The sequence below is a fragment of the Phodopus roborovskii genome, unplaced genomic scaffold (genome assembly GCF_943737965.1).
Source record: "Phodopus roborovskii unplaced genomic scaffold, PHOROB, whole genome shotgun sequence".
Classification (NCBI taxonomy): Eukaryota; Metazoa; Chordata; class Mammalia; order Rodentia; family Cricetidae; genus Phodopus; species Phodopus roborovskii.
In genome coordinates, this window is record NW_026125295.1 from 4,458,450 (window position 1) to 4,472,324 (window position 13,875).

General features: G+C 48.6%; 1 protein-coding gene across 2 annotated transcripts in view; it reads right to left on the reverse strand.

The window, feature by feature from the left end:
- The window catches only part of Tgfbr2 (transforming growth factor beta receptor 2), an 87,473-nt gene that overhangs the window by 43,013 nt on the left and 30,585 nt on the right, over window positions 1–13,875 (reverse strand). For both annotated transcript variants that reach the window (XM_051202046.1, XM_051202049.1), the window contains one exon: window positions 755–923. In XM_051202046.1, coding sequence (XP_051058003.1) covers window positions 755–923 — 169 coding nt within the window. The remainder of the gene's footprint in view (window positions 1–754; window positions 924–13,875) is intronic.

Genomic DNA, 13,875 nt, shown 5'->3' on the forward strand with positions numbered 1-13,875 from the left:
AAATAAGAATAGTTTATGCCATAGGAAATGGATTATCTCTTTGTCATCCACATGCTTGGAGACTAACTTTGCCTAGAGATCAAAGGATAAATGGCATGGTATATATTTTGGGAAATGCCTTAAATGTACATTGTATTTGTTTAATTTTATGCGGGTGTCTGTGTGTGCACCATGTGCCTGCTTAGAGCTGGAAGATGCCAGACAAGGGCATGGGATCCCTTAGAACTGGAATTACAGAAGGTTATGAGCCTCCATGTGGGTACTGAGGAGTGAACTGAACTACCTGTGTGTGGGGGGGATAGGTGTTCAAATGTATGAATGAGCTGCCAGGGTATGTGTTGGGGGGGGGGCGTACATTTCACATTCAAATCATAACAAGAAGTACTCTGGCAATCAGATTTAATAACTGATGGAGGCAGGAAATGAACATTGGTATCTGTATTTGAGGGACACAGTGACTCTTGCCATGAGCATGCACGGCTTACAAAGATGGAAAACAAAGAGTTATGATTCGAACGTGAAATATATGAACACTTGATTTCCAGCTGGTTCACGCCCTGCTCCCTAAACGCTGACACCACGTGACTGCCATGCCCTGTCTTCTCTGCCGTGACGGATTAGCTCCCCCTAGAACGAACTGTTTGCCAGAACAAGCCTTTCTTCCTGAAGCTGCTTGGACAGGTGCTTTGTCACAGCATCATGGAGAGTAATACAAAAAAGCAAGACTACCCCCCTTTCTCCAAGGCCCCCTTACCACACAGCCACGCAGACTTCGTGCGGCTTCTCACAGATGGCCGTGATGCTACAGTTGCTCATGCAGGACTTCTGGTTGTCACAAGTAGACGATCTCACATCACAAAACTTACACAGTTGTGGAAGCTTGACTGCACCGCTGTTGTGGCTGCTCATTATGTCACTGTTAACTGAGGTGAGAGAGAAGGAGCAGAGGTTATCCCTCTCCACACAAGCCCGATGGCCCGAGTTAGATCCCAGAGTCCCGCGCAAAGAAGAGAAGAAAGTCCTGACTTTCACATTACCTCCACATTAATGACAAGGCGTGTGTGTGTGTGTGTGTGTGTGTGTGTGTGTGTGTGTGTGTGTGTGTACCCTCCACAATAGCTAAGTAAAAGAAAGAACATGGAGAACGCTAATAATAATTAAAAAGAGGGAAATCCCATATCAGAGTAGAATTCCAAGGTTCATGCAAGGGGTGACGTGTGTTGCATGGGGTTGGTGATGGGGCTGCACAGTAGCTTCTGGGCTTTGCCCATGATGGGCATGAAGCGTGCTTTCCACCAAAAACCTGCATCATTGAAGACGCAGATTGGCCCACTGCTCTGGCTGTTCCTAGTTCTTCTAAAGGAAGTTTGATTTACTGGGGCTGGATATGTTACTCAGTTCCTAGAGTATCTGCCCAACTATCAGGAAACTTGGACATTGTGTAAGCTCCGCATGGTCATGCACACCTGTGACCCAAGCACTTAGGAAGTAGAGGACGGGAGCTCAAGAGTTCGAGGTTATCCTCTGCCTTTTAGTGAGGTTGAAGACAGTCTAAAATAACCGAATAACTAAGAATATCTAAATAAATCAATCAATAAAAGCTACCAGGGCAAGGGGAACAAAATGGGTAAGGAGAACAGAATGCGGGTGGGCACATAGGACGGAGGCACCCGAAAAGAGAGAGCCACCACCCAAGTGGGCAGGGAGGCCACTACCACAGCGGAACAACGTGGTGGCACAGACACTAAGGACTGGACTGATGTGTCCTATCCTGCCCCGTCCTCCAAAGGTGAGCAACGGAGGGTGGGCGAGCTGTGGTGACTAAGTGTGGGGTCTGTGGTCAGAGAGGGGGCAGGCCACTAGCAGGCCCCTGGGCTGGAGCCGGTGGAGCAGGGGCAGAGGGCAGGCGCCAGCCCTGGTGCCCGGGCCCTGATGGTTCTCTCAGGGCTAGGAACAAGATGGCTGTCTTGTGTCTTTCCCAGATTCTCAGTCCCCAGACTTAGCCCACTCCCTCTTGTATCCCACGATTGCCTTCTGCCCCTTCTCCACTGCCTCTGTGTGGAAAAGCAATGACATCTCAAGGCTCGACACCTCTCTGAGCACTTCCCCTCACACTGCCGCTCTGTCACCCCTTACTCCTCATATTGGAGGGTACGGCAGCCTCTAGGAACACATTAGTTCAATTATTGTCTATTTCTATCCCCTTTGTCTCCGATTAAATGATACCCTTCATCCTAAAGTGACAAGGTAGTCACTACCACAGGATCCTGTCTTATAGTTGGTCAGATTACTGGCTCACATACTTCCCTATAACCTACCCACCAACATGAAGTCCAAGGGCCTCAGTCTGCCTTGATAAACACTGGTGTGGTGTGAGCATCTGTCATCTCCACAGCATCCTTCTCTTATTATAGCCAAATAAATACCTGGCAAATAGCAACTTAAAGAAGGAAGGGTTTGTTCGGCTCATAGTTTTAGGGGACAGTCCACCATGGCGAGGAAGGCGTGGCAGCAGTCCTGGAAGGCAGCCGCTGACGTTTGTATGCAGTCAGAGAGTGGAGAGGAATGGAGCTTGTTAAAGACATGGTTTAGAGTTGATGGGCAAAGCTGTCATGAACTCCACCAAACAGACGGGAATCAATTTGTGTTCTCTGCTGCACAAAGATTCTACACGCTCGCGGGCTGCCAGTGGCCGTAGGACACATGCTGGCCCTGAGGCAACTGGGAGGGACTTCTCCAAGAGGTCCCCTGGGAGAGGCCTGAGAAGGCCACATGTCTGTGCTGGGTTATCCTGCCCTGAGGGTATCAGACTCAGTTCCTCCCGTCACTCTCCTGGACAAGAATTTTAGATTCCTGTCCTCGGTGTCTAACCCTGTGACCTCCTTTGTTGCTTGGGCACAACACCTGCTTCCTGGGTCTCTAAAAATACAAGCTTATATATTTAAGATCTGCTTTCTTGTGGCGATGGTAAACATAGAAGGGGGAAAAAAAAAGCCAAGCCATTCATCCCTTTCAGGCCTCTAGTTCATTTCAGGAAGTATATTTTTAGGTAAGAAACTATTTTGAAATCCTCAATGTCTCCCAGACTGTTCTGTTTAGCTAAAAATACTGGCATCCGGGGGCCTTGAGCCTTGTTTAAATTTGGTGCCAACGCACAATGGATATACTTTGTTTCAGCGATGGTTATGTTTGGATCCACTTGTGAAACAATTCATTCACTATAAGATAATAAAAGAAAGAAATACAGGGTTGTTTTTGTTTGTTTGTATGTTTTTTCTTGGTACTGGCTATGTTCTAAACATTATCTGCTGGCGAAGGAGCTGTGGTGGTCTCTGCAACATAAAATCAAATCTTTAGGAGATGGAATTTAGCCGAGAGTTTGAAGATCTTAGGGTGGCTATCAGCTTCACCTTTGTAGACAGGACAGTATCAACGTGTGAGTGGCTGGAGAAACAGCAAAGCCTTGGGTGACTTTCAGATGCCCTGATTGAACGGTTCTTAAGGGTAGCCTGGGCTTTGGGTTTGGTGGGGTTTGTTTGTTTGTTTGTTGAAGATGTATTTTATTTATGTGTTAACTGTGGTGTTCAATGATAATGGACCTCGTAGGCTCATACATTTGAATACTTGGTCCCAGGTTGGTGCACCTGGGAAGGATTAGGGGGTTCAGCTCAGTCTGGAGGGACTGGGGGCGGTGGAGCTTTAAAGAGACTCTCACCATCCCCAGAGTGGTTGTCTCTGCCTCCCAGTTGTGGATCAAGATGTGAGATCTCAGCTGTCCCTGCCGCCAGGCCTTTGCTCCATCATCATGGACTCTGACCCTCTAAAACCACAAGCCCGATTAAACTCTTTCTTTTATACATTGCTGTGGTCATGGTGTTTTGTCACAGCAACAGAAAAGTCTCTATGCTCATGTGGCTGTGGGTACACTTGGAAGCCAGAAGAGTGAGTTGGAGCCCCTCTGGAGATGGATTTACAGGTGGCTGTGAGATCCCAGGTATGAGCTCTGAGAATCAAACTATGCACTCTCAAACACTAAGCCATATCTTCAGCCCCAGGGCTTGGGAATTTTTGAAGCTTTGCAGATGATTCTGGTGTCCAGTGGAGACTGAGCTCCCTGAGCTAGAATTAATTGGGGTGGGGGAGTGCACAGCGAGTGTGAAACAAAGGGGCCGAGTCTGTGACTCAGCTGGTAGCAGGCACAAGTTCTGGCCCCTCCCTCTCTCCCCCAAAACACATAAACACAACAAACTGGCATATGCCCACCATCCCAACATCCTGGAGGTAGAGGCAAGAGGGTCAGAAGTTCAAGATCACCCTTGGTTACACAGGGAGATAAGACCATCACGGGCTACACGAGACCCTATCTCAAAACCAAACCAAAAACAAAACCTACAAACAATTACACAGTGTGTGTGATGCCAAAGGAAGGCTTCCCCAAGTGCTGGGTGGGAAGGGAGCCCCTGGGAAGCAAGCCTGCAAAGACAGGGTCAGCTCCCGACCATCTCCTCCCTAGGTGTAGGCTAGCCAAAGCCTAGACGTGGGAGAGACGTGACTAAAGTCAGCAGTGACGAAGTTGCAAGAAAAGCAGATGGGATGGAAGACAGCCACCAAACAGACAGCCGTGTTGACAAGGGTAAGTGCCTGGGTCTGGTGCCTGGAAAATATACCTAACAGGAAAGAAACAGGAAGAGACAAAGGGAAGACAGAAGAGAGGGAAAGAGGAAAGGAAAATGGGAAGGGAAGGGGAAAGAATGAAAGAGAGAGGAGGGCAGGGGAGGGGAGGGAGGGGAGGGGAGGAAGGGGAAAGGAGGGCAGGGGGAGGGGAGGGAGAGGAGGGGAGGGAGGGCAGGGGAGAGGAGGGCAGGGGAGAGGAGGGCAGGGGAGAGGAGGGAGAGGAGGGCAGGGGAGGGGAGAGGAGGGGAGGGGAGTGGAGAGGAGGGGAGGGAAGGGGAGAGGAGGGCAGGGAAGGGGAGGGCAGGGGAGGGGAGGGCAGGGGAAGGGAGGGAGGGGAGAGGAGGGGAGGGGAGGGGCGCTAGGACAGCAATGCACGCCACTCTTGATGCTGCCTGCAGCAGGCTGAGGTGACAAGGATCCAAACATGCAGAGATGCAGCATGCACGCTGCTCTCCAAAGAGGCCCAAGGCAAAGTCTTTCTGTTGAATTCTGAGGAGGGGGAGGCAAAGGGCACCCCATACCTCACATTTGGAAGCAGGGGCATTTGGAGGAGGAGGGCAGTGGGTGAGGGGAATGTGTGTCTGCTCAGGGTGCTGTGTGCATTATCATTGCAGCAAAGCAAAAGCTACCATTGTTAAGGTTTGCCCAGGATATTTTCTTTCCTCTTCCTTCTCTTGTACTAGCTCCTGGACTTCCTTTTTGTGAGCTTTACGTGAGGCATATCTTCTACAATACATCTCCACCCAGTCACCCTACTATAGCTGATAGAGGACGCGGCCCCTTTAACAATTCCATCACCCTCCCCACACACCAGAAGCCTATAAACCATCAACCTTGTCTTTAGGCCGACACCCTCCTCGCTCTATGTGACAGCCCCCTCTGTATGGTGAGACAGATATGTTCAGACTACAACACTGTTCACCATCTGTGTTGGCCTCAAGTCCATGAAGTCACTGTGCGATAAGGAGCAGGGCTCCAAGAGCTTCACAGATGCCCTGGAAGCCTGGAAGCCACAAGAGAATAATCCCAAGCCTCCCTCTGTGTCCTCAAGAATCCCCCAAAGCCTGGTAAGCTCATGAGGATGGGTTCAGGGAGGCAGCCATACTGCCCATCCTGGTCCAAAGGAAGAAAGCACACCAGCTATGCTGTTCAGGGTCAAGCAGGAACTCCTTATGCTTAATCTGTGATGAGTCAGGGGCCAAACTGATGGCAATGCAAGGTAATGCATCTAGATAAACAGCTGAGAACAAAGATATAATTCTAAATGCCCCCAAGAACTTCTACTGCCCTGAGACGATCCTGACTTCAGTCTCCAGACCCCATGTAAAAAACACAAACAATATAACCACAACCACAAAAACTGGGCTCGATGACATACAGCTGTCATTCTGCTGCTGGGAAGGCAGTGGCAGGTGGAAGCCTGGGGCCACTGCTCAACCAACTTAGCCTAATTGGTGAGATGCAGAAGGATGAGGGACTCACTTTGAAAATAAAGTGAACCAGGCCTGAATAGCAACACCCAAGGTTACACATACATACACACACACACATATACCTGCATGTACCAGTGTACCTCCTTTGTGCACACACTAAATAAACCACCAAGACAACCTAACTTACTCTTCAACGACCTCTAACCAAAAATCAAAGCGCCTTCCAATCTGATAGCTGAATCACTCTCTGTGTGTTTAGTTAAAGTCTCATATTAAGGCAACACATTTTAATTGCTACAGATCCTCTAGTAGCAGCTGGCCATCCTTCGGGAGTTTCCTACCCTCAGCAGGCAAATTAATTATTCAAAATGTTCTCAAAAAAGAAGTTCCAGTAAGACACTCTGTCACCTAGAAAGTCTCACTCTGGCCTGTGCACGGGGACAGCTGGTACAGCATGTGACAGTCTCATGAGGCTCGCCACATTTCACTTCTCTTTGAGTGATAGCAAAGCCATCACCATCATTCTCTCACATTTTCCCCAAACCTGCCGCCAGCAGCCAGAGGCACCAAGTTCTGACCCTGAATGGAGGCACTGGCCTCTAGAATAGTACTGTTGTCTAAGGCTCTACGGTGAGCAGCCTAAGAAGGAGTCCTATTTTTCAGTTGGGATTAAGACTTCTGGGTCCATGTCATTGAGATGGTGTCTACCAGTGGCCTGGAAGGTTAGGGGAAATCAGGATTTCACCAAGGGTGCCAACATGTTGCCAGACGTGTATAACTGAACTTGGCTCTCCTCGTTTCTTATTATTGCATGTGTGAGGTGGGGACACAGCATGCCCGAGCATGGACATAGGATAACTTTGCGGAGTTGGTTCTCTCTCCCAGCTCTTCATGGGTCTCAGGGATCCAGCTAGAATCCTCAGGCATATACGAGGACTTGTATCCAATGATCCATTTCACCAGCCGCACCCATTTCTATAACCCTGAATTCACACACTCCTCTACTATGGGCCAGGTTTGGGGAGAACTCACTCCACAGACACCTGTGATGTCTGGCACAGTGCTGTATATTTCATAATGCCATTGCCATTGACACAATTAGAGAAAGGGAAAGCATCTCAAAGAATAACTCCCAGCAAGCCACCGGCTCACAGGGCTGTAGGGGCTGGTGCACCAGACGTCTGCAGGGTAGACTGGAAGAATGGGAACCAGACAGAGCTCGTGCTGCCCAGGGAAACGCCAGTGCTCTCTCTTCTGGTGTATAACCGACCTGCATGCGTGATCGATGGCAACTTCCTTTAGTAAAAACCAACTGGCTACAGCTGCCAATCGCATCTGCAAAATACTTCCATGACAGTGCCAAGTCTAAGGTTTCCTTTAAAAGCTGAATGGGAACTAGGAACAGTAATAAAAGGGCTTGGCTAGCAAGAAAGAACACTTAGATGTAATCCCCAGACCCCAGGATTTAAACAAAACAAAACAACAAAAAACTAGGAAAGAAGGGAGGGAGGGAGGGAGGGAGGGAGAGAGGGAGGGAGGGAGGGAGAAAGGAAGGAAGAAGGAAGAAAGACCGAGCCAGCAGTACACTGGGAAGGTAAAGGCTCACATACTCATGGAACCTGCTAGCCAGTCAGTCTGGCTTATTTGGCAAGCTCCAAACTAGTGAGGGCTGAGGGACCCTATGGCAAACAGTAGTTTTTTTTTAAAGGTGGATGTCTGTCACTTGAGCAATGACACCGGAGGTTGTGCTCTGGTTTACACACACACACACACACACACACACACACACACACACACACTGGAAGCAACTAGCCACAAACACACAACACACTCACTGCCTATCAAGCGTGCTGCTGTCCTCCTCTGGGGTGGAGGATCATCAGACACAACATGGAGACGGATTCTGTGCGTTTCACAGGAGTGTTTCCTCTTACAGCTCTTTCCATCTGCTTTCCCCTTGAGCTCAGCCTCTGTAAGTTATCACAGGCCCAGAGGCCCGCTCTCCATCTGGGCCCACACCGAAAGACATACTCTCTGAATGGGTTTTAATTGCAGCTGGTATTTCAGAGTCAGACACCCAGGCCACCATCTGGCAGACAGCGATGTGGTTTGCAATGCCAGCAGCTAACACCCACGGGTCAGGAGACCAGGTGGGACCAGTCTACTGGCCTATCACATGACCTCCCACCCAGAACAAAGAAGCAAGTCAGTGGGGACCAAAAGTTCCCACTCCTACCCAATATGGTGGCCAGTTACTACAGTCCGTCCAACAAATGCAAAGTGGCTTCCTCATTTGAGTTTTAGTTTTTTAAAAATGTGTTTGACTCCACCACCCTGTGTAATTAAAGTATTTTTGACCTGGGAGAGTAGGGCACGTATCTTCAGGTATCAATGCCCTATGGTACCTAGACACTGGTACTAGGCAGCTATAATTTAGCTCACTGGGGAACCATGGAGGCTGCAGGAGGACAACAGTGGCAGATAGCATCCATCGCTTTCTTGCAAAACTGTTTTGTGGTCATGGTACTTTATTAAGGGGGCCGCGGAGAAAGTAACAGCTCAGTAAAGTATTTGCTTTGCAAAGCATGCACACCTGAGTTCAGCCCTACATCCCATGCAAAAAGGCAGAATACAATGGCACTCTCTTTTGATCCCAGTGCTGGGAGGCAAAGACAGGAAGGTGCCTGGGCTTGCTGCCGACTGGGTGAGCTGAGGGCCACGAGAGACCCTGTTTGTAAAAAATGGGATGGCATTCTTTCAGGCTTGGGGTTATCCTCTGCTCCCAACATCCACACATGAACACGTATGTACACACTAACATAATACTTTATTAAAACTTTTCAAGAATGACAACGTAGCCAGGCAGTGGTGGCTCACGCCTTTAATCCCAGCACTCGGGAGGCAGAGGCAGGCCTATCTCTGTGAGTTCAAGGCCAGCCTAGTCTATGAAGCTACACAGAGAAACCCTAACTCAAACAAACAAACAAAACAAGCAAACAGACAAAGACAATGTAACACACACACAAAAAAAATAAGAGACCCAGAGACTGATATTGGGGTTCAAACTTCAAGCTGAAGATCAGAAAAGCAAAGCAGCCGGCCACTAGCTTCTTTTTTTACTTCAGGCTGAAAGGGCTGATCCACGAGCTCTCCTGTGTGGCTGGAGACTGAATGCCTGATACTGACTCCTTGCTCCTGTCTTGTATACCTCTCTAGTGCTGGGATTAAAGGTGTGAGCTCGGTTACTCTTTTAGACTAATTCACCTGTATCCCTGGGTGGCCTTGGACTCACAGAGATCCATCTTCCTCTTCATCCTGAGTCCTAGGATTAAAGGTGTGCACCGCCACCTCCTAGCTTCTGGCTGCTGGGAACAAAAGTGTGTACCTGGCTTCTATGGCCTGTGGCTGACTTTGTTTTCTAAATCCGCAGGCAAACTTTAATAAATCATAAACAATATGTCACTACATGACAGAGTTAATGCTCTGAAATCTATTTGAAATGCTAGTGCCTTATGTTCCCTGCTTTGTAAGTAAAACCGTCTCACGCAACAGTGCACGAATCGAGGGTCATCAAAAATGAGTGCTGTGAAAAGGTTTTAACGGCAGTTTCTGTTCTTGTCATCAGAGAGTAAGGATTTAAAGCCTCTGGACTATATAACAAATGAGCGAAACTCAGGCTACAGCTCCTTATACTGGCAAAGATCTGGCATGGTGGGGCTCACGCTTGTGACCCCAACCTGAGAGGCTGAGGCAGGAGGACTGCTGCAAATCTGAAGACAGCCCGAGTTAGTAAGTTCCAGGCTAGCCTGAGCTATAGAGCGGGACCCTATTTCAAAAACGTTTTTTAAAAGCGGGGCGGGGGGGGGGGGAGAGGAAATGGGAAATGGGGAGGGGAGAGGAAATTCAGAGAGGGCATTGAAGGGAGGGAGAGAAAAGAAGGATGCGGAAGGAAGGAAGGAAGAAAGGAAGGAAGGAAGAGGGGAAGAGAGAGGGGAAGAAAGAAGAATCCCACAGTGAGCTGGCCGAGGTGTGGGGCAGAAACACGCTGAGCGGGCGCAGGCCTGTGCCCCTTCTGGATAGCTGGCAGCGGCTATGAAAAGGGTAAATGCCTATAGCTTCTCAGCCAGCGCTCACTTCTAGGCACACGTTCCATTCTCTAACAGTTTTTTTTACTGTGGCAGCAGCGTGTACAGGGCCCACACAAACAATACCGCAGAATGGACCAAAAGCGGGAGACAGCTCCGTCTCCGTAAGAGCTACAGCACTCAGCAAAAGAAGCAAGATGCAGACAGAGATACAGAGTGCCCACCTGGGCTGGACAGCTTCCACTGCCCTGGGGATGAGCTCTCCACCCCCACACCTCCTGCCTGTCTGCTGCAGGAGGCTGCTCTTCATTGGACTGTGCTCACTTGCTGGCTATCCTCAAGCTTTCTGGAAGTCTGGCCAATGTGGAGACCCAGCAACTTCACCCAGAGGCAAGGCAAGTTCTTTTGGAGCAAGCATCCTTGCCTGGCTCAGTCCCTGGGCAATGTTCCCCAGCAGGCTGAGTCTCTCACCCGGCCCTTACACTGGTACCTTAGGGTGGTCCACTATTCATGGGATTAGCCTTGAGCAAAATCAGAGTTATGAAATGCAAGGAGACTGGAAGGGAGAAGGAAAAAATCCCCCAACGGAAGTGAGATGACAGAAGCAGAGCCCGGATCTTATCCATCTAAACAGCACGATTCATTACTTGCCTGCGAAAAGATGTGTATAAACTCTGCCTGCCTTAAAACATCCAAGCTAAAGGCTGATAAGTAAACCACGTGTAAACCACCTTCCCGTGGTTCCAGCTAGCAGTCACTATGATGCAGGCTATCTGAAGGGGCTGGGATAGAAAGGCAGTCCCTTCTGCATGCGCACCCAAGCCTTTGGGACTGATTCTACCAGGAGAATTTGGCCCTGGGGGAGGAGTGTTCCGTGACTTCCCTTAATAGCTCACATGTTTAATAGTCACTACAGCCCTTTCAGGAAAAGCACCTCAAGACAAATCCATACTCTTCCAGCAAGTAAATGTAGGGATTAAGGAATAATTATCTACGTTTTAGAAGGATTAATCCAATAGGTACTTCAGGGGAAAGCCTGGCTGTCCCTAAAGACTTTTAACACTATATCTGACAAGGGCATTTTAAAGAAGCCATTCACAGAATAAAACAAAGTAGCTGAGTGGAAAAAAATATTATTTTCTTTTAAGTCCCAAACATTAAATATCTGAAGTTTCATTTCCCTCCTTCCTCATTTAGCAACCCAAGCAACTCCAAGACCTCCCCAATACAGTTTCCTGGCTTTCTCTTGGTTTGGAACACAAAGGGATTTAGATTATCTTGGCACCTGAAGAGAATCTGTCCTTTCTCTCTCCCTTCATCTCCTTCTCCCTCCTCTCTCTCTCTCTCTCTGTCTCCCTCTCTGTCTCTCTCTCTGTCTCTCCCTCCCTCCCTCTACCCTTCTTTCCCTCTCTTGAGCTGTTCCCAAATCAGGACACTGTAATGGGGGAAAATACTAAACATTTAAAACAATTCTTAAGGTAGATGGTTCCCAAGGTATGACATTCAGTGCTAACCTTTGGCCTGTACACACACACACACACACACACACACACACACACACACACACACACAGAGAGAGAGAGAGAGAGAGAGAGAGAGAGAGAGAGAGAGAGAACTTAGAAATAAAATGACACTTAGGAGTGTAGCTTGTTACTTAGGTGCCAGGGATTTGAACTCATGACCTCATGCTTGCCCATGGCACTCTTATCTACTAGACTAAATCCCAAGACTAACAGCGGATTTCTTAGAAAAAGGGATGAGTGGTGCTGTAATGGAGCCCGGGCCCTCTGAGGATAAAGACTTCAGAGATGCTCTAGTTTCCTTTAGGCTGCTGTGATAAAACACTGCCTCAAAGCAACTTGCGGAAGAAAGGGTTTATTTTATTTTTTCCAGGTCACAGTTGTCACTGAGAGAAGTCAGGGCCAGGACTCCAAGCAGCAGTGAGGAGGCGGGCCTGTCTGCTACTCCACACAGTTCTCTGACTGGAGAACTCACCTGCATCAGAAACCATGGAGGATTCTACCTGATGTTTCACACAGGCAGATGCTCATCTGGCTTCTGTACACAGCCCAGGACCACCTGCCTAGGGATGATGTCATCCACAGTGGGCTGGCCCTCCAGCATCAATGAATAGCAAGACGATTTCCCAGAAGCGTGGCCACAGACCAATCTGATCTAGGTAGTTACTCAACCACGCTTTCCTCTCAGATGACTCTAGTCTGTGTCAAGTCTACCCAGTTAACTAGACCAGGGGTGATTTGCAGGCTCAGCCTTAGATGTCCTGTGGGGCCAGGGACAGCATCCACTCAATTTCTTGCAACCTCTGTTTCCTGAGTAATGACAAGGGACCCTACAGGGTGGACACAGAGACCACACAAGAAGAAGGTGTGAAAGTGTTCTAAGTATGACTCAGCCCCCTCTTTGCGTAATTAATGCTCTATGCAACAGTCCCTCCATGAGGAAAGTCACCGGGGAAAAGGGGCTAGAGTGATGGCTCCATGATTAAGATCACTTGTTCTTGCAGAGGACCCAGGTTCCATTCCTAGCACCTACAAGGTGGGTCACAGCCATTTGCGACTCCAGTCCCAGAGGATCTGATGCCTCCCTCCGACCGCCATGGGCACAAGCCTACACATGATACACTTACATGTTTCAGGCAAAATACTCATACGCATAAAAATAAATACATCGAAAACTAACTTAAAAAATAATGACAAGATAATGAAGATCATGGTAAATCTGTCCCCGTGTGCTCATGGAAGGTGACACTTTAAGGACCCTGACAAACGTTCCCGGGAGTTTGAGTGGACAGACAAGCCTGGCATGGTATGCTCTGTTGCTGCTATACTTCCAAACGTTCAGCAAGTAAAACAGAACCATAAATTATGAAAGTTAAAAAGAGAGATGTGCTAGGATGGATTTCAGATGACTCTCCCTCTGTGATGCTGGCCATCCGCCCCAGGAGGAGCTGAGACAAGAGACTTAGCAACAGCCCAGAGAACCTTGCTGTAATAGCAGGGTAGATAAGAGGTCTGAGCCTGGAGAGGAGGGGGAATCCAGGCTTGGAGGAGGGGTCTCTGGGGTTAGAGGGGAGGGGGTCCCTGAGGCTAGAAGGGAGTGTTCTCTGGGTTAGAGGGGAGGTGCCTCTTGGTTAGAAGATTAATGAAGGTTTTAGGTTGAATATAAAGTCATAACTTGGGAAATTAATCCTATAGTCCCACTCTGTCTTAGGGCTGCTACAGGCTAGGAGTCTGGCAGTATAGGGAAAGTTCTAGATAGGATATAAGGCTGTCCCTTCTGCAAGGGGCAGCCTCTGTCTTCTAATGTATGTTCAAAGATTTTTGAAACAACTTTTCTAGAACCAAAACAACTGTTAGGAACTGCACACAGCCTGTGACTCAGCTCAACAGCAGAGCACCTACCTTACACACATGAGACTCTGAGCACAATCCCTAGATGTGTCTGTCTGTTTACGTAGATTGTTCCTAAGCAGCGTAGAACTGACAACTTAAGAGCTAGGATCTATTCCGAGATCCTCTGCTGACATTTAGCAGGTGAAACTGATCTGCCTGGTAGCATGCTAATTAGAATGTTGACATGCAAACAGGACAAGGCAATAATGCACCTTAAAACTGGGGTTCTGAAACAGTGTGGTGACGTGACGTTGTATTGTGTTCAGTTTC